This window comes from Eurypyga helias, unplaced genomic scaffold, assembly GCF_000690775.1.
Source record: "Eurypyga helias isolate BGI_N326 unplaced genomic scaffold, ASM69077v1 scaffold4988, whole genome shotgun sequence".
NCBI lineage: Eukaryota > Metazoa > Chordata > Aves > Eurypygiformes > Eurypygidae > Eurypyga > Eurypyga helias.
Window position 1 is genome coordinate 95,270 of NW_010266201.1, and position 21,735 is coordinate 117,004.

The 21,735-nt window shown below is 40.7% G+C and overlaps 1 protein-coding gene across 1 annotated transcript in view; it reads left to right on the top strand.

The window, feature by feature from the left end:
- The window catches only part of NDST4 (N-deacetylase/N-sulfotransferase (heparan glucosaminyl) 4), an 81,618-nt gene that overhangs the window by 52,323 nt on the left and 7,560 nt on the right, over nucleotides 1–21,735 (top strand). Inside the window, exon 6 of the mRNA XM_010156982.1 lies at nucleotides 20,771–20,953. Within this exon, the coding sequence (XP_010155284.1) occupies nucleotides 20,771–20,953 (183 nt within the window). The remainder of the gene's footprint in view (nucleotides 1–20,770; nucleotides 20,954–21,735) is intronic.

A 21,735-nucleotide genomic window follows, 5' to 3' on the forward strand; every position in this document is an offset into this window, starting at 1 on the left:
AGAAATAAACCCATAAATAATTACTAATATACCTTTTAAAACAAAAATAACGTGGGTTGTGCAATTCAATGACGTCTTCCCAAAGCAGCTATGGTAAGGTCTGGTCTCCCACACATTGCACAAGCATCTGTTTGTTCCTGGCTTCTCTTTTGGAGGCAGCTACCTAGTTTCATCCAAATCAAAACACTGGACCTGGATTCTAAGGATGATTTCCTTTAGGGACTGTTCCCAAAAGCCAGTCCAGAGAAGAACCCAACCCAAACGATTCTATGATTCTAAGAATGCATTGGCTTTGGCTCTCTACAGACTTCCACCACCACTCCCAGCAGGCTTGCAATCCTCACATCTTCCCACTGTCTTGGTCTACGTCCTTGAGAGTGCAACATGTATTACTGGTGTCACGCATATAAACATCCCTCTAAAGCAACAACATAGGTCTTGCGCTATTTCAGACATACAGAATACAGACGTAAAAAATAACTGTTATGTTTTTGAGCCATATTGTGCAGAAACACTATGTGGTGGGAACAGTGTAGGCATGAGCTTATTCCATGAGTGGATACAGAAGAGCAGCACAGTCCTCATACCCCCACGTGCACACAAAGAATCGCTGCTGTAAGGCATCTCTTACTGCCACATGGAAATGACTGAAGCTGTTGGAACACTAAAACCAAAAAGCTTCTCTCAGTTTCAGTTTGCCCTGTTGAAGACACTTTTAGGTGAACCTATTGCTTCTTCAATAGGTAGACAAACAACGCTAGCTAAGAAAGTGCACAGAGGTGCTGTAGTTTGGCCCCTCTTCCCCTTTACCATCCAGCACCAGCTTCCTTGCTTCATCTTATTAGTCCAACAGTTGCCCCTCTACACCTATCAGTACCATATATATTCACTCATTAGGGACAACAAGAGTACAGCTCAGAATAGTTCAGTTCACATCCACAGTTATTTTGAGGCAAGGCTTCCAGAACTGAAGCCATACTTCACTCTCCAGTAAACAGAATTATTACAGGTTTCACACACAGAGGCTTCAAGGAAGTCTTTTCAGAATTGTTTCAAATTTTAGAAATAATCACAGTGCATTGATTAAAATGAGCACAACACCATCTTTAGCTGTGGATTACAGCTATTTAGCTGTCTAAAACCAAACTAAAAGTCAGCTATTTCTAGCCTTCTATCTTAAGATCTCAGGGGCAAAGAAACAGAAACCTTAAAGTCTGTGAATAAGCGGTAACACATGCTGTTGTGAAGAGACTCAGATGTACAATAAGTGGATGAATAAACTTTAGCAAGAATAGCAGCCTAAGCACAACAGAACCAGTGTCAACATCAGCTTCCAGGAAGACTACTGACTGCTTTTCAACCCGATAACCACCAACCTAATGCTCTCCCTGCTTTGGCATAGATACATTGAACAGGTCAATCACATCTAACAAACAGCCCCCAGCAGAGTGAGGAGAGGAAAAAAAAAAAAAGCGCAAATCACCAAGTAATAGATCTTGGTCCTTTTCAGTGCATGGGAATGGCATCTGCACTAGGATCTTGCTTTTCTTTCCAGGCAAATGCCTTGCCTAGATGATGGAAACCAGGGTTCCCAGGCACAAAGCAGTGACATGATTTGTAGTTGTGTTTTTAAGAGGATTTCAACAGTGAAGATGAGTTGTCAAAGATAGCAGAGAAGTTGATGTTTCCTTAGGCTGTTATGGCATCCATCTATAATCTTTTATCCCATCCCCCCAAACAAGTGCAAGTAGGAACACAACATAAATAATCAAGTTTTGATTAAATATTTTTTTCAGTTACTTTGATTACTGAAGCACATTTCAAGAACAATTAAATATGTGGAAGCAAATTTACTAAATAGGAATAACGTATCAGATAGGAAGAATTTACAACTAATTTGGGGTCAAACTGCAACTCTCAATGATAATGGTGAGCAGTAACATTGACATTGCACTACATTGACTGCAACACTATTTCTCCTGTGAGTGTATATTCCGTTAACTTCACATGCGAGAAGTTTACAAACTGGCCTTGGCAGGGAGCAGATGGGAATGACTTTTTTTGTGTGATAAGGAGCCTGCAAGTATACCTTGAAAAAGGCAAGAACTGGATACCTACTAGACTTTCCTAACTTTAAAACATGCCACCAATGAAGGCTACCGGCAATTTGTCTTTTTGCCCCCTCCTGAGGCTTGACAAGCAAGTGCTTTACAGAAACCATATCCATTACTCCAGGTGGAGTCAGCAATTTCAGCAAATGTATTACAAATAAATATTAAGCTCATATACCAAAAATGTTTGCACTTCCATGCAGCAATACCACATAGATGGTTAAATTAGAAAATGCCCAAGTGACATTGCATTAGGATAAAGAGTTTGCAGAGCGATTGTCAAGGAGATCTTCTGATGGATTGTTTTTTTTTATTAAATAGCTTCTACTGAATACTCTGTGGCTTAGAGAGATATTTTCGCATTCTCATTTATGAATCCTAAAGATGAGTCATGTCTGGCAGAGATGATTTAGTAATATGCAGAGGAGGGATAAATTCCACCAAGACAGACAGAAATCAAACCAACTTTCCTTTGAGTTTTAATGAGGGTTACAAGAATCCCAGCTAGACCTTTCCAGGATCCAGCTAATGCAGAAGGCTGCTTCAGTCTAGAGTTTGGGGTACTTATTCTTTGCATAAACACTTCAAAGCAAAGCTCATTAAAGTTAGTGGGAAAAGTCTCAGAAAACAGACTGGATTGGAAATAAACCTAAGTAGTGCAACTTTTTCAAAAGGTATCAATTTAGCTCCTCTCTGAAGGGTTTTGTTCATTTGGAGGCTTAGAACAATAACAAGGAGCCTCAGACGTATTTCCAAATAAAACACACATACCATTTTGGACAGAAAATGAGACATTACTGTGCTCTTGGACTTTCCCTCTACTATTTGATACAATAAAAGAAATGAAACATTCAACAGAAATATTTTTTCTCTTCTGCCAGACCAAAGCTAGATGTTAAATCAGTGTTATGTTATTATCTCCATTGATATTATTTACTTTATGGTTCAACAAGCAACATTAAAAGAAAAAAAAACCCAACCCAAAAACCAAACAATTGTTCACTAAATCCTCATTAGGACAGAACATGTAAAAGTCATAGCATCAGCAGTTCCATGTCAGTGGTGAAAATTAAGCAGCACCACTACCGGTCAGTAGAAGTAAACAAGGGAAGAGAAAAAAAGGAGAAGACATCTAAAACTCCGATCAGTCAAAAATGTAAAAAAATGTTTTACAAAAGTGCTTTTGTGCCTGATCTAGTTTTGGTAGTAAAGAAAAAAAAAAAACAAAAAAAAAAACAAAAACCCAACACTTTTAGCAAGACTAAGATTTGTACCACTGTGCTGCATGAACATGTATGTCTGTATTAATTGTAGTTAGATCTTAAAACAAGTACATTACCACTCAAGAAAGTACATTGCTACTCAGGAAATATCTTCAAAGCCAGGAATTTAATACCAAAAAGCATCAGACAAGAAGAACACCATGTCCTTAACCTGAATATAACACTACCCAGCTATGTAAATGCATCAGAAAATTCTCTGGCTCTAACCAGCATTGTAGCAACCCAATCCCTGGTAAAAAAAAATATTTAGGTTTTCTGCAGGTGTATAGCATTCCACCACTTCAACAGAAAAAAAAACAGTCAACTTGATACTTTAAATTTATTTACTTTTTAAACCATTTCAAACAGCATCATTCAATTTTCTCTCTTCCTAAACCTTACCAATTCTTTACAACCTTTTTGTAGTACTTTGAGGTGCTTTCTTTCAAAGAATTTTTTTGGGGGAGGGGGGTGGGGAGTTTGCTTCATTGTGTTATAAAACCATAAAAAAATTTATGGTGCTTCAAGGAGTTCAGCATTTCAGTTATTTTCAGCTTTTTTTTTTAATTCTACTTCTAATTATTTACTTAGCTTAATTGCCCTTTAGAATAACTTTATCCATTTCCAGATTATATTTGTAAAATTCTCCCTTCCTCTTTCACTTCACCAGTGCTGCACCATATTCCTTTTCTTTGCCCTTTTTGTTTTTTTTTTTTTCCCCTCATTTTTTTAAAATACATTCCCATCAAACATTAATCAACTTTACATGGAGTTCTGTCTTTGACAGAGTCAGTAGAGACAGGCAAGTTAACTGGCATTAAAATCAACCTGCATTAAAGTACCTTCTTTCTTTTGAAAGAGAGGTGTGAAGGCTGTGATGCGCCAATCAGAGCAACATATTTTCTAAGGCACACTCATGGTCACATCATCTGCTATCAGGGACAAACACAGAGCATGAGGTGGAGCGAGCAAATGAGATGAACAGAGCAAATCCCTTGCTTTGCTTCAAAATGTAAACCATGAAAATTTATAATTAAAAAAACCCCATTCACACCACTACCTGCTCTGAAATACTTTCAGCAGCAAAAAGCAGGTTTCTCACAAGAAAAGTTACGGAACTCCATTGGAGTTTAAATTTAAGGAGGATTTTCCACATCCAAATGTCAGCTCAAAACTGAGTGGGTTCAGTCTATGTACTCTGACCATTGCCCTTCATTCAGTCTCCTCAGAAATGCTCTGACATATTTAAAGCATGCTTTTACAAATTGTTCTATATATCACATCTTTGGCATCCACAAGGTCTTCCAGTATCTGTTTTCTAGTTCGTCTCCTTTACTCCTCTGCTTCACAGACCATAAAGAACAGTCATAAACGTTTAACAGCCAAGATAAGCTAATAAATACAACCCTAAATATTACCACCCCCCCAAACAAGAGCAAGAGAGTCATTTCTCCTAAAAAAAAGAAAAATCTCTCTAAACCAGAGTTTTTTATTAAGCCAGCAAGTGACAGCACAAAAGGCACCACAGTCAAACACTAAAGCAAAAATCAGTGCATCAGGCTTTGAGAAGAACCAGCAAGACCCACTTGCTCAGTTGAGTAGTCAGTTAATTGGATTTAATTGCCAGTCTGGGGCATGTTTTTCTCATTGTCTCTTCACTTTGAGAAGCCAATGGATAACCCTTAGCACTCCCACACCCTTTCCTGCAGCACCCTTCCTATTTCCTGCTCTGCTCCAGCCCCATTTCAGGTCTGCAGCCACACACCCCTTCTGAGTGCCAAGTTAACGCTGAAACCAATGCTGCTGTAGACCTGACTCTGCAAGGCAAAGTTTCTTGTAAAGTACAACCTGATCTTTGGCCACATTCAAATAGTGGCAGATTTTGAAGAAAATGAAGCCTAATGTGGGGCCTGCATGATCTCAAGACATTCCCCGCCTCTGTCCTGGTCATGGCTGAACACAGTGATTTAAGATTTTTCTGTAGGCTGAACCAAGAAGGTCAGGTATCCCTAGAGAGGTGATTAAACTGAAAATATCTACCAAGCACCAGATTGTTACCTATATCAGTGCCTTAATTCATGAGACGCTTCTCTCTATTTTTCCTTCCTTTTCCTCGTCGTTACACATATGAACTTGGCTGAGCTAACTCTTCTTCTCCCTTTCTTGCAGAATGTTTTAATTCAACCTCTTTAATTCAGATAATTTAATTTTTTCAGTTTAATTTAATCCTTAATTCATGTACATATGTATAAAAATCCTTTTACTCTAGATTTATATCACCACATAGTGTCAAGACCGATGTATATGCTGCACGAAACACTTTTTGCCCACAAAGCCAACAAAAATAAGACATATTTTCAACTGACAGATCAAGACATTTTTATAGTTTAAAAAAGTAGCAGAAAAAGAGAACGTTAAACACTTGCTTAAACTCCTCTTCCTACTTCAATCAAACATCCCTAAGAAGCTTTAACCTGAGATGAAATGCGGCATATGAATTTCAGGAAGATTAGCTTCTTTTGTGGGAATTTGGTTGTTGGGAGTGAAATCAGACTTGTGATTGAAAGGTAACTTTGAACTCAACTCAGGAGAAGCTACAGACAGTCCATAATGAGGTACATTATTATTCTAACTTTGAACAAGGCGTGATCACACGCTGCAGAGATAGGCAAATTCTTTCTAAGTGTCATGGGACGCTTTTAATTTTGAAGGCCACTTAACTGCATTTACATTTTTAAACTCTCACCGTAACTAAAGGGTTATTATTAATTTCTAGCCTGTTATATCTAGATTGTGCATGTCCCGCATGTGCCATACTTTGAACATTTTGTTCTTGTTTCTTGCTCTCACTCATCAGAAAACAAATGAGAATCACACTTTATTGCTTCAGAATATTAAAAGTAAATGCAGAGAGGGGTTAATTCATACCTTCCACAAGAGATTTGGGAGTGTTATTATGAAACATCTTGTGCATTAATAATATTTTTCTTTTTATTTGCTTTGTTTCTCTGAGCATAGCTGTAGAAAGAATAAAAAATAACCTTGGGCATTGTAGGAAATACGCTGCAATCTGAAAGTAATTCATAATGCAGTTCTACTGAGAGCCCTGCGAATAGAGCATCTCGGCATATTTCAGGAACAGGAAAAAGAAAGCAAGCAATCTCCCCACTACAAAAATGTCAATACTTGTTGAGCCATAATTAAGCAGGCTATTGCCCATAGGGTCAGGCGTGTCCCTCTCTAACACGAGAAGGGACATGTTCATGCTACCAAATTAAAAGGGAGTTTTCTTATTAACCACCTACATCAGAATTTGTTTTAATGTTCACAAACATACCAAAACAAATTAAAAAAAAAAAAAGAAAAAGAAAAAGGAGAGAGTTGGCCCCTATTATTCTTTGTACAGGGGCCTATTAACCTGCCTGGACAATGCAGAGATCTGTTTTACTGCATTATGTGAATGTTACAGTGAAGCACAAGAGAGTGGCCAGATGCTTGTCCCTGTAGAGACCCCGGGGTTGCTCCCCCAGGGACATCCCAGCCAGAACTGCCTGGGCAGGCAGTGTAACTGCAGAACGTAGTCATTAGCTTTGGCCTGAGAAAGAGGGTACTATGTCTTCCTTATTCAGACAAATACTTGCATCCCATGCACGTTCAGCACTGTAAACACTTCTGTTTTCTTCCTGCCACAGCATGTATTAGGGTTCAGTACAGCCAACGTACATTTGTTTTAAAAGATAGCATACTGCAAAAGTGCCTGCATCTACAGTACAATCACCCCTTCCCCTAAAGATATTTCCTTTTGCAACTGGAAGTCCTGTAAGCACAGATAACATGATAGAAATATCATACAAACATAAAAGTTGAAGCCACTTTTATCTTCCAACTCTAGGTGTGTGATTAAATCCGCTCCAACCTTGCTCAGGCTTTTGAATCCTTTTTTCCCCTTTGTAAATCATTCTTTTTTCTCCTTATCCCACATGGCTACCCCAGCTACAAAGAGCTGGTATGGGAAAATAGTATCCCATGGAAACTCAAGCCTTCAGCAACATATTTAGAAACTAATTAGCTGGAAACTCAGAGCATGAAGAAAATGTTTCAAGGATCGCACATATCCTTTCTTTTTTTCATGACGACATTTTCCTTCTTTATGAAAGCTGATACTCCACACCATGCATTTTGATACTTTATCAGAATTACTTCCCAGCAAGTTAGGCGATGACAGAAATAGTAATAAATGATCGTATGTCAACAAGAGGGTTATTGTGTAAAGAGAAAAAGAATCTGCTACCTTCAAGCACACACCATACTATAATTTATTAAAGTGTCAGGACCAAGCCTTTAAGGTAAAAATGAGCTGACTCAGAATTCTCTGATTATTGAAAATGAATCCTTAATAGAAGTAAATGGACAGGAACAAAGTTTCCTTGCTGTGTTCGCCATTCAAAATTAATTGAAAAGTGGCTGATTTGAGAATATTATCTCCTCTAGTGAACTGAAAATGCTGTATTTTTTCCCCTCTGAAACCAAGAGTGGAGAATTAAATTAACTCTGAGGTTTGTTTGCTTAGAGTAGGCCACCAAAATGCATTAATTAATCATCATTTATGAATACTCTATAACATAGAGCAGTCAGCTCTTCATAAAACTGCTAGAATAGCAACATGACAGTAGAAGTTATAAAAACAAATTACAAATTTCCCACATCTCCAATCTCTATCAACTTGCCTGGTGTTTCTCCCTTTGCAGTTTGAAAAAAAAAAATGTATTCTGGCGAGAACTGCTATGCAGTGTTTATAAGAGGGCTCAGTTTAAACGAGATGATTTACAGTTGTTCTACAACTCTGTGTGCTGTGCAGGGTCCTGGGAAGTATTTACGTAGAGAATATCAGTATTGCTCTGAGAGACTTTACCTTCCTCTACCTGGAGATTGAAGCGCCATGTTAACGAAAACAGACATCATTCACTCCATCATTCATAACACAGGTAGAACCACATCTTATTTAAGCACATTTATAAAAGAGAAATGTCGGTGACAGTCATTTACTGCCAGTTACCCAAACTAATAATCATTTTGACCATTTTAAGGGCAAATAGAGAGAAAAATGACTGAACATCCAGTTTAAAAAAAAAAAAAAGGAAAGAAACCAACACTGTCACTAGGTCAGGCTGCAGTTGAACTTACTGAAGTCCTGTTGAAGCGAATAGGGCAGCTTGCACCTTTGCACTGAGCTGTCATCTGTGAAATACTGTGCCTCCTCTATGGGTATTAACACCGTCGGGCCTCCAAGCAAGATGTTATGCACCTCCAGTGCAAATGCCTAGTTTCTCATAGCAGTCAGTCCTTAAGGTCCATGTTTACTTCAGGACTAGTTTCACCCTGCTTAGAAATACTGTCTTCCCTAGAACCTGCCAAAGCAGCCAGAGGACACTGCCAAGCTGTGAGATGACAAAATTTAACCCCAGGTCATTGCTGGCGAGAGGAATTTGACGGAGCATTCCCAGGTGACCCACAGTGTGTACGCAGTGACTGCACACAGCTTGGCTCAAATGCAGGGTTCATAAATATTTATTACCACTGTTATTAGCTGTTTGGCAGCCTGGCCACTGCTGGCTCCCCTAGTCGAATGCTGTCTAGTTTACAGAGATTCCTGAGTGGCAGACTCTCTTCCTCTTATCCAGGAACCACAGCCATGCAGGTAGTACATGTGTAGAGCAAACTCTCTCTTAATTATCTCTCATCGTATCCTCTGCGGTCTACATAAATAAGGTTTAGTGTTGCTTAAAACATAAGCATCGTATTCAGACTTCTTCAAAGTAATGAGAGAGCTGTTTATTTCCATTAAAATAAGTCAAACAGGAAGAAACTTTCTTGACTATTCTCCACTCACACAAGTAAGAGGCCCCATAAGATATTTTGGAAGTTCTGGAAAAGTAATTAGTTTTGCTGCAAAGATATTTAATCTACACTAAAAAGTGATCCCTCCTGGATTATCTGCAATATCTACATGCTATAAAAACATGTCATTATTTAATTAGATATCAGGTATTTGTGAACAAGCATGCACAAATAAGAGAGCAAAATTAACCTTTCCCTAGAAATAAGGCCATGCAGTGGGAAAACTTAGTGAGGGAGGAAGCAGCAAAACCCACAGGCTGGTGGATGGTCCTGGCTCTGGTCTGAGCACAGTGGTATGATCTCTCATCTCCCCATACATGTCTGTGCACAACACTCAGAGTATTTTCATCCACATGAATCCAGCACTTAATTTAACTGATGGGTTTTAACATCATTCACAACACTTGCTTGGCTGTCCCTTCTCCTCTGTAACCCTGCTCCGTGTTGCAGAGCAGAGTTTGTGATATATCTGCCTGTGCACAGTCCCTCTCACTTCATAGGACCATAGAATGGTTTGGGTTGGAAGGGACCTTAAAGACCATCCAGTTCCAACCCCCCTGCCATGGGCAGGGACACCCTCCACTAGACCAGGTTGCTCAAAGCCTCATCCAGCCTGGCCTTGAACACTTCCAGGGATGGGGCATCCACAGCTTCCCTGGGCAACTCATTCCAATGTTTCACCACCCTCTCCAGGAAGAACATCTTCCTGATACCTTATCTAAACTTCCCCACTTTCAATTTAAACCCATTACCCCTTGTCCTGTCACTACAGGCCCTTGTAAAAAGTCCCCCCCAGCTTCCTTGTAGCCCTTCAGGCACTGGAAGGTGCTATAAGGTCTCCCCAGAGCCTTCCCTTCTCCAGGCTGAACAAGCCCAACTCTCTCAGCCTGTCCTCATAGCAGAGGTGCTCCAGCCCCCTGAGCATCTTCGTGGCCTCCTCTGGACTCGCTCCCACCAGCTGATAAACTTCTGATGTTGAGGGCTCCAGAGCTGGACACAGAACTGCAGGTGAGGTCTCACGAGAGAAGAGTAGAGGGGGACAATCCCCTCCCTTGACCTGCTGGCCACAATTTCCTGGATACAGTATAGGATATGGTTGGCCTTCTGGGCTGCAAGCACACACCTGGGCAATGCCTGCTAAAAAATAAATCAGGAGCCACGTATGCCGTTACACACACACCCCTCCCCACAGAGAGGGCTTCACATAGACAAGTGGGCAGTAGCCTGGGGTGCTGGACTGCCCACCTCCCTATCTCTGCAGGTAGGGCTGTCCCCACCTCATGCCCAAAGAGCTCTCTGCTAGGGCTGCTGAAGACAAATCACAGAGAACTGACCATCGCTCTTTCACCCGTTCCTCATAGCTGCTGGGCAGCACTAATCAGCACCATCTCCCTGTGACCCCCACAAAGAGGTTTAGATGCAGCAAAATGATGCAGTGCCAAGGATCAGGCAGTCTGCTGCAGACTGGTCCTAAAGAGGAAACAGCTGTAAGATTTCTTGGAAGTGCCCAGTATCCCCCCTCTTCCAGCTGGTGTATCAGTTCCTTTTCAGATCTTAGAAACTATATTTTAGAGTAACATATATCCATAGAATCACAGAATCATTTAGGTTGGAAAAGACCCTTAAGAGCATCAGGTCCATCCATTAACCCATCACTGCTAATACCATCACTAAAACCATGTCCCTAAGCACCTCATCCACACATCTCTTAAATACCTCCAGGGGTGGTGAATCCTCCACATCGCTGGGCAGCCCAATCCAATGCCTGACAACCCTTCTGGGGAAGTAACTTTTCCTAATATCCACTCTAAACCTCCCCTGGTGCAACTTGAGGCCATTTCCTTTTAATCTATTGCTTGTCACCTGGGAGAAGAGACCAACCCCCCTCTCTCTGCTCCCCCCCTTTCAGGTAGCTGTAGAGTGATCAGGTCTCCCCTGAGCCTCCTCTTCTCCAGGCTGAACATCCCCAGCTCCCTCAGCTGCTCCTCATGGGACTTGTGCTCCAGACCCTTCCCCAGCAATGCTGCCCTTCTCTGGACATGCTCCCGCACCTCAGTGTCTGTCTTGCAGTGAGGGGCCCAAATGATCAGTGCTGTCATTATTTCATTCCCACAGACATGAAAGCAAAAATTTTACTTTTCCCATGTATGCAGGTGAAGACACAGTGTATTATTTAGAATTATTTTTGCATTTTCCCATGCTGTGATAGACGCAGGACTTAAAATACCGCGCTGCCTATAGCACACCACCCAATGGCACTGCAGAGGACCTTGGACTAATGCTGGTCTGTGGTGGTTATTTACCCATCATCTCAGGCCAGCCCTCCTGCTGTGATGGCAGTACTGCCAGGGCAATATTTGTGACATTAAAAACAGTAAGGGAGAACTATCATTATTTCAGTACAGTAATAGAGAAAGCATCACAATTTCCTGCAGATGCAGCCAGAGTGGGATGTAATTTGGTATCATAAACCCATGCCAGGGAATGCTCACATTATTCATTGGCACAAAATAATTGAAGCTGAACCGATTTTTATCTGCAGAGGATTATGACTAAAGAGGTTGACAGCCTTGACCAGTATTTTGTGGTTGTTTGATAGAAGTTAACAAGGAGAATGCAACATACACTGACAAGGGAAAGGGTTATTGATAGCTATCTCCTTACACAAGCTCCTTTGATCATCTTTGAAAACTGAAGACCAAAACTATCTGACACTTCAGAGCTGTATCTTTGATACTTCTCTTATTCTGTCAGAAATGGTTGGTATACAAACCTGACATAAAATAATCATACCCAAATCTGTTTTCATCTGGTTCATTTTTGTAATTTGAAGTTGGGTTTATTCTTGACTCTGATCTGAATATTTTTTCTTTGTTAGTTTGTGGTGGTTTGGTTTTCTGTTGGGTTTGTTTTTTATTAAGAGGAAGTTCATAGCCTCAGGAAGTCTTTTCCATGAGAAAACATAGATAGCAACAAAACAAATTCCTATATCATGAATTTCATTTAAAAATAAAGATACTTGCATCTAACAGGAGGGTCAAATTGCTCTAGACCTCTGCTCTAGATCTTCATGGGGCCCAAAGATGTAATTGGTTGCACCACATTTGTGCAGAATACGTTGAACTTTGGCCACAGTTAGATGTACTGCTGATCACTTATGCAAGTGTGACAAATGAACAGATGTAAAAAAATCCATTTAGTTTTTCCACCCTAATGCAGCTATGCACTGATTGCATAAAGCCATCAACAGCAGCAGTTATTTTTTTCACAAGCTCTGAAAGCATGCCCTAATAGTAAAAAAAAAAAAAAAGGAAAAATTAAAACCATACTTTTTTTTTTTTAAATTGCAGGCTTAAAAGAAACAAACAAAAAAAAACCCAAAACACCCACAAAGCTAATGGAGTCAAACCTTCAAAATAGCTTTTTTCATCTAAGACCCCACACATCAGGGGTATCAAAGATGTATATAACATCAGAAACAATTCCTGTGGTGGAATGTGATGATGATTTAGCCTTTATTTTAGAAGAGAGACTTGGGTAGATATTAGAAAATAAAAATAAAAAACAAGCAAAGCAACTTTAGTCTCATAGGGAAAGGAAAATGCACAGGCTTTTTCTGTCAATAATAAAGAATTCATTTAATCATACCAACTAAATAATAGAAAAGTAGAAAGCATTCCTGGATAAATGAGAAACAATTTTGTTCTTTGAATAGGGAATGTTGAAACAACATAGATACACTACAACATTTGTATAGCTGTCCCAGAGCCACCTACCACCGCTGATCGACAGCAGCTTCCCCTCCCATCTCTCCAAGCACTTTGGGTGGAATACAGGCACTGTAATGAATATGGGCATGGGAAATAAAACACCATTCACCATTTTGGTTTCCCCTTCAATCAAAGCCAGAAATGTTTCTTTCCAAACACTGCTCGTGTTGCTTTCTTTAGAGATACCATGTTTGGAAAATATTTGATTATCCTGTCAAGAATTCTAAAATATAAAAAGATGTGCCGAGTGGAAATAGAATAAAAGTAAAGAAGCAATTTTTCAGGCATATAAATTATTTTGCCTCAGTAACAGAAGGGTCATGAATATGAATAGTGCTGAATTCTAGAGAAACAATTTGTCATTATTAAAATTAGTGCTTTGTCAACACAAAAATCTCACTCCCCGTTTCCTTTTTGTGCTGCTGCACAAACAGCTGCATTATGGGCCCAAGTGTTCTGGGATTCATTATCAGCAAATGGGGCTCTGGCTCATAAAGTACAAGAAAAGTCTGTAATCCATAATAGGAGGCTGTCAGGATGTGAAATACATTAAACACTTGTAACTTAAAGAGGTATTTCTGTGGTCAGCCTAGCATAGAGCTACTTGGTATTAGTAAATGGACACTTGACAGTTTTGTATTTCTCAGCCATGACATCCATTTACACATTCAGAAATACAACATGCTGCCATCTAGATCCAATTATGAGAGTTTGCTCTTGGAGCAACCATACAGCATTTTCTGAGCGCAATGGAAAAAGACAGAATAGCAAAATTCAGTTTTCTGGGAAACATTCACGCAAGGAAGGAGCAGATAAGAGCTGTGCTACCACATTTCTACAAGAACAGGATGCCTGCACCATATATTTGCCAACATGCCTTTGCTTTGCACGAAGTTGAGCTATATCCCTGGTTTATTTTGCATGCATTAATTCCTCCCTTCTTGCAAATCTTAAATAAGTGGTGCAGAAGCAAGGGAAAAAGTTGTTAAAGACACTGAATAACAAGTTCCTCTTAGAGCTGCAGGGTTCACACATGAGACCAAATCCTGTGCTTTCCAGCAATGGGGCAGGGCCAAAGAACAAGCAGGAGAAGATGTAAAAGGGAACATTGAGTGATTTTAATTATTGAACAGCTGAGAGGGTGAGGTGGAGCGTATTTATACGTAAGTTGTGTAATTGCCTTTTTCATTGCAAGTGCTAGATTGAAGGATAGGTGTAGTTTCAAATATCAGCATAAAGGTATTAGCCAATATTTGATTCCAAATATTGGAGATAGCCATCCTTGAGACTGGCCAGGTACAACAGTGGGATTGGCCAGGTTAACTTCAGCTGGAAGCTGAGGCACTGACAGTCCTTTTCCCAAGAATTTCTCATCTAGCATGTAGACATGTTATTCCCAAGGAGAAACCAGAAGCTTTGTGCTAATTTCATAGTTCGCTTGATTCGCTAAGATAGATGGGAAGGACATTGGTGACTATGGAGCATGACCTCCTGGGGAACATGGAGGAAACAGCCTTATTTACTATCAGCTCCTGTACAAATCAACACAACTGCAGATTTCATTCAGGACGAAGAGATTCACATCAGATGAGGGCAGGACTTGCCCTCGGTTATCCAAAGGCACAGCTTTGAAGTGAAATGTCAAACACTCCTGCACTCAAAGCTGCACGTATAGCGTAAACTAAATCCTGCGGCAAACAAATGCACATGCACAAAGATGGATTTCAAAAGCAATTATGTCCTAGTTTTGGAGGTCACTTTACCCTCTGATCTTCAGGATATTTGCATTCCTGGTGGTCACATTGTAAGGAATTTAAGCTTCTGAAAGCATAGCTAAGTGGCTAATGGAATCTTCATGGCTACTGCTAGCATGATGTGGGTCACCCAGACAGCCTGAAAATCCCACTGGAGTTCAACACGTTTTGCAACATTCTTTTTAAAGCTCTGTCCACATTACAGGATCTACAGTGTTTTGCAGTTCTCTGGGGTGATGCTCCCAAACAGACAAACATGATTTTGAGTAGATTAACATCCTAGTGCTCTCCAGAGACAGGTAGCTAACCTTCGTCCAGGGTGCTTTTAGTTAAGACTGTACTGAGTTTGGCACTTACAGAAGGAAATAAACCTTTATATTCTGCATTAATGGATACACAGGGCTATGCGTAAGGAAAAAGCACAACAATGATGAGTACAGAATGCCATTTCAGGCCACTTAAAGCAGATCTAGCATGGTTATATTGCAGTGATTTTGAAACAAGCCCTTTATTTTTCTCTACTAGCCAATCTAGATTTCATTTTACATATATAACACAAGCATGCATATACAAATGTTACTTATAGAGAATACACTGTATATCTACAATTTCTAGATACAGCTATCTTTAAAAATTCCTGGAAACAAGAACCGGATAATAAAACAGCGTGGTGGTTCTCTCACTAGTTTACAACTAACCTCATCTCATAGGTGCAACCAGTTCAGGTGCGTTAATAAGTCACTACCAAATACTACAGCTTAGGAGCAGAGGAGGGGGTAAATAAGTGGATGTATGATACAGATTCTATTGGATTCTGTTCTATCACACTTCTATTGGAAGTGTAAGATACCCTTTCTTTCCCCCTGCCCACCCAGCCTAATAGAAATACTATGATTTATCAACCAGAATGACATATTAACTGCACGGGTGGTCTGAGAAATTTAGGACCACTGTTTTCCTCCCACCTCTTTATTTTGAGCAGAGAAGTTGCAGACCACTGTAGACATCTCTGAAATGTTAACACAGAGCAGGCAACAGAAACCAGGAGCGAAAAGCCCATTACAATAGTAAAATCAGAGTTTCCACAATCTGTGGGCCATAGCTCACCCACATAATATGAGAATGAAGTGCTGCTTGCTTCACCCAAAGGAGGGTAGACTAGCGCAGCAGCAGGCTCCCATGCAGGAGAGATTCTTTGCAAATCACACCATCCCTCTGTGCCTCAGTTTTGTCGCCAGCAAAACATAAATCTCAGAACTCTCTTTTTTTGTGTACGTCTTTGAAAGCCATAGCTACAACCTGTAGAAGTTTCTTACAATAAAATGAGGGGTTGAAAAATAATTAAAGATAGTATTTCTGTAACAAAAGGACCCTGGCTGCAGAAAATGGGAAGTCATCCTGCAGTGTCTCTGTTCTGGCACGGATGGGGAAAACATGACCAGAGCCAAAGTAACACACAACCGACCTCGCATCCCATAGTGTGTTGGCTATAGACTGTATAGTGACAGCAAGGGATTTTACTGAGTGCCTTTCTGCACATTTGTGTAACACACATTGCTTTATGCTAGTTTAACCTTAGGAGTAATGCAATGCCACCAGAGCCCTTTCCCCAGACTCAGGAATTTGAAATAATTTATTGCCTTTGTACTGCACCGGTGAGAAGAGTGGCATCCTGCCTCCTTCCTAAAAGGACTACCCCTATTTTGATGAAGTGCTGCCTGCTGGTTAGCGTCAGTCAGTGTGCTGCACCTTCCTTTTTGTCATAGAAAGTATGAAAACAAGGCTCTTTCTCTTTTATTCACCAGTTTTGCTCAGAGCACTGCAGGAGGCGACAGTCCTTGGTTTTTACTGGTTTCCCCACTCTTGCCCTTGAGGCTGGTTCCAAAGCCTGTGTCCACCACATCAGGCAGCAAAGCTGTGCAACAGTGTTATGTATCCTACCCCCAGCCTCAAGGCACGCAGCACCATTATGCTAGCTCAGCATATTTTTAGACTATTGCATGGTTTGACACATTGGCATGAAAACATACTTTTGTGCTCATTCATTGTGTAAACATGAAGAGTTAATACCTATCTTTTTTTGTCTCAACTGATTTGGAGATAGGTGGCAAAAAAATAGATATGGCTTTATCCCATCTATAATGTATCATATCTGGTGGTTTTTTACTTCAGAAAGATCAAGGGAACAAAAGAACTCAAGAGAGATATCCAAGACCTTTTGACTCCATAAACAGTGATCAATTTGATTTTTTGGATTGGACAGAAGACTAATGAAACTCTTAAAATAAGCTAATATCCACCTCCTAGAAGTACCTTTTTAAATTAAAAAAAAACTCATTCAAATTCAAGAGTAAACAAATCAAAAAGATCATGTACGTTTAGTTGCATACTTTATTTACTGCAATAATATTAAACTGCTGCAACAATATTAAACACCATTGACAGACCCTTTAGCAGTTATCAAAAAACACTTCAGAGACAAAATTATATTCTCTACCAACATTTCCTGTAAGTGTTTTCCTTTCCATCATATTAAAATAGCTTGCAAGAAGCACTTGTCACATTCTGAGGGGTTGAACTCTAAACTAGAAATGATATGTTTGTGTTGGGAGTTTTTTTGGAGGGGGTAAGGAGGAAGGTCAGTAGTCTGGAAACCCAAAGAAGATGATTCATTACCTTATTTATAAGTTCCTGGGGTACTGTATATGGACATGCACAAAGTTCAAGGCAATTTTAGTGTTCACTAAGTGTTATGTCAAACACTTTCAGCCATAAAATGCATAGGCACCGGAATCCACAAAGTCAAGCTGTCAGAAATAAAAAGATCTTGTACAGTTGCCAATCTTTGCTCAACAGAGGCTCAGAACAGAATAAAAGTGGAGAATAAATTACCTTTTGTGGAATGAAGTGGGCACAGTGCAAATACACTGCAGATGGGCCATAAGAGACACTTTCTCCTAAGCTCCATCCATCTTCACCTTATAGAAGTACTAAAAGCCTTATCAATAATTAAAAAAAACTAATGGACATGTTTTTAAACATTGTGGGCTGATGCTTAAAGAAGTGCACATTGTCAGAGCAAAATGGTGAAAGTGGAAAGCTTGTGGCTTTTCCTTCTGTGGTTATTTTGAAAGTCAGGACAGCATGGCCTACTAGGGACATGGTATTTTCAGCAGCAGCACTTGCTTCTGCTAGAGCTCAGGCATGGGACCACAGACAACATAATGAAGGCTATGTTTCATCTTCGGGTAGTAGCAGCAGTTTGGTTTGGAAAACACTTCACAGTCAGCAGGACCAAAGTATGTCGATCAGCGATAACACCCTTCCTGATAAACATCTGGGCATTTTTCAGACCTTTTAGTTGTGAAGACCCCAAGTTTTGGGACTCCACGCTTCTCACCAGATTAGTTGCTAGAGAGCCTGGTTGCCACCCAGCTGAGACGTGTTCCCAGGGCTCTAGCTCAGGGACCAGGATGCCAGGTCAGCCCACCTGGATACCCAGACACAGTCTAACCCCAACAAGGACAGCATACACCTTGACATCTCCAGGACATCTAACATATGCTTCAGACAGCCTAAACATTGTCCCCTGTGCCTGAGTTGTGCAAGATGTCAATCAAACTACATCCAGCTTCCCTCAAGACACAGGGCGGGGGGGAAAAAAAAACAAACAAACAACAAAAAAAAACCCACCAAAAAAAAAACACCAAAAAAAAACCCACACACACACAAATTTCTACCCAAAACAACTCACTGACCTGAGCATACATCCGGGGTGCTGGAGAGCCAGATCTCCTGCTCTCAATGCAGGAAGGTGCACAGGATGCCTCACCTCCTGCAATCCCCTCTCTGCTGCCTGCACGTCACTTTGTAAACTCACACACAACCCCCAGCTGTGCTGCCAGTTCCCATTCGTGATCATCCAGAAAGAGTCTCACCTGGACATAGATGTCTGTCTGCAAAGCAAGCAGTTCACCTGTGAAGCAGAGACCCTCACTACTGATAACTAACCTCTTCAGAGTCGGGTGCTCCAACTCCCAAAATATGTATGGCTTATACCCCCACCCCTGCCTGCAGACCTGCGTCCTAGCTGGGCAGTGCAGGTAACTCAAGTGGCTGAGCAGATCGGCTATTGCTCATGTCAGTCCTCAGCCACCAAGCCCTCCCGAGGCTTTACAAACCATCTACCTAACCAAAATCAGACGCAAAAAGTCTAGGAGCTAGCGTGCTGAGCCTATGCGCCTTTCCTGAACCCAGTCCAACTCGAAGGTGGATGGCTCCGTATCCGTGGTCTCACAGGGTGCACATGAACCAGCTGTGTGAAATGAGAACGCAAACCACGATCAACACATTGGGAAGCTGACCTTCCACGTGTTAATGTTTGCAGCTCAGCAGGGCACGCTCTGCTCTCAGGCCGAGCTTTTCAGTGTGGCATGAAGGGGTCATAAAGGTCATCCATAAAGGTCACCCATACATCCTGCCTATATGGAGATATTTTAAACTTCATGTGAAGGAAGACTACATGTGTAAGGACACTGAAGATAGTGCATTGAGTGGATTCTTCATCTCCCCTGTGAAATCCATAGCTGCAGCAGATGCACAAGACTTTGGGAAAAGGGAAACTCCTACAGACTATGTTTAAGTTTTTCTTACCCAGAACAATCACTGAGTTCACAAAGCTGATGCTTTATTTTCCCTTTCCATAAATTTCCTGCATAATGGCAGAACAGCAAACTGCTAAACCTCCCACCACCATATTGTGGATTTTGCTGTAACCTTTAACTTCACATCAAGGCCTCCTTGAAGCATGATATCATTATTAAGAAGTACACTGCCTGACATGCTGCCCTGTTTAATTGCTGTGGTCACATTAGTTAATTTATACTTTTTGCTCTCTGCTGCATATTATTGATTGTCAACTTCAGAGATGGTGCTGAAAAAGAAGAAAAATATATACTGTTCAGTGACCACTAAGATGTTATTTCTTGATAACAGTGTAATTAAATTCCACTGTCATTGCGTGTCCTATCTTAGGCCAATGTACTGAGTAAAACAGTCAAGTAACAACACTCAGTTGGATAGCATCTTCATAAAATTAAATAATGACAATCTACAGATAAACCAAGCCTTTGCAGTTGTGAAACTGAGTTTGATCACCTCATATAAAGAAAATACTGGGAAATATATTCTTCACATTATTCCTACAAATTCTCTTTATCCCCCTGAAAAAAATTATGAGATCTACAAAGCAGTGGCCATGTAAAGGAGAACCGTAATAAGGCTGATAAAAAGGCAGAAGTTGTATTGGCTTTAAGGAGAAAACAACGACAGCGAGATTTAGCTGAGGTATCATCATTCACCAAGGCTTGAATTTTTTAAATTTCAGAATTTATTCCCCTCCTTACAGCCATGACATTTTAAACAAACTAGCCAACCCTGCATTTAGAGGAGACAGTGTATTAGTCAGATTTTCAAGTTAATTCCATAAATAGCAGCCCTGAAATTAAGCTTTGCCTACACGTCCAAGTAGCGGAGAGCTGGCTCCCTTGGAAGTACCATGGCACTGCTGACTCCTAACCGAGATGCCTGCCCAGGGATGAGGAACAGTGACAGAAACAGGAAACATGCAAGAAACAATTTTTATGTTATTTATAAACAGAAGTCAAAACAGAAGAATAAAAAAAGAATTTCTCTGAAAACATCTCCTGAATGCCGGTCCGTGGGGAGCCCATACATCCCTTCAGATAAGAAGGGGGATTTTAAAGAAATGGCACAGACGTGACAGGTTTGGAGATTTGACCCTGGCAGAGAGGCTAGGATGCGCAACTAGTCTAACATTTTCATTGTCTTCTTTTGGTTTTGGGTGAGGGGGAGAGCGTTTGGCAAAGCTCCCGGGAGCCCCTGTGCCCCTCTTTCCAGCCAGACGCTGCCAGCTCCTGATGTCCTGTGACTGAAAGGTGTCTCTTGCCTCCCAGATCAGCATCTTCATGACCCATTTGTCTAATTATGGAAATGACCGCCTGGGTTTATACACCTTTGCGAACCTGGCCAACTTTGTTAAGAGCTCAACTAACCTGAACCTGCAGACGCTGCCCCCAGTTCAGCTGGCTCAGAAGTACTTTGAGCTCTTCCCGGAGCAGACAGACCCTCTTTGGCAGGTAATGTCACAGCCTCTTCCTCCAATTACAATTTGCTTGTTGAAATAAGAATTTCTTCCTGAAAAAAAAAACCAAAATCACTTTACATTCACATATGTTACATCTTCCTGCATGATGCCTTAGATTATTTACATTTTCTTGAGACACCACTGCTTTTGACTAGAAATGGATTATCTTCTACTCACCCCAAATCAGACATGGTAAAAGCACCTAACTGCCATTTATGCGAGAAAAAGCTTCCCTTCCTGCCCCTCCTCTCTGTAGTTTTGCTGATGCATCGTGTTGTGCTAACTCACCATGTTGCACTCTCAGTAAGATGCCCTGCAACCTGCTGGTAGTAAGAGCTATCTCAAGGCAAATGGTGCAGATTCATTTCACCCCTGAACAGGGAATCAGGAATGTTGGTCACTGCAGCTACGAGGAGGATTCCCCACCATCTGAACCTCCTTCAAAGAAACAGCAGGGAAAAGGGAGGGCAGGAGCTTGTAATCCCACCACTGTAATTTCTTAATCATTGTTACACATATCTGGCTCTTCTCTTATTCAGAATATGATGTGCCACGCTGTGCTTTTAGCTATGCAGGCATAAATCCAGAGCGACACCATGGAGATCTGTGCAGTTATTTTGGGCATACACTGGCAAAAGGGAACAGAAAAATTCCCTATTATTTTGGCCCAGATGAAAAAGAAGCATAAATCTATATTGTTTCCACCAAGTTTTGTGGAGTTGCGTCAATTCACGTCAGTTAACGATTTTCTCAATTATATTTTGTTAATTTTAT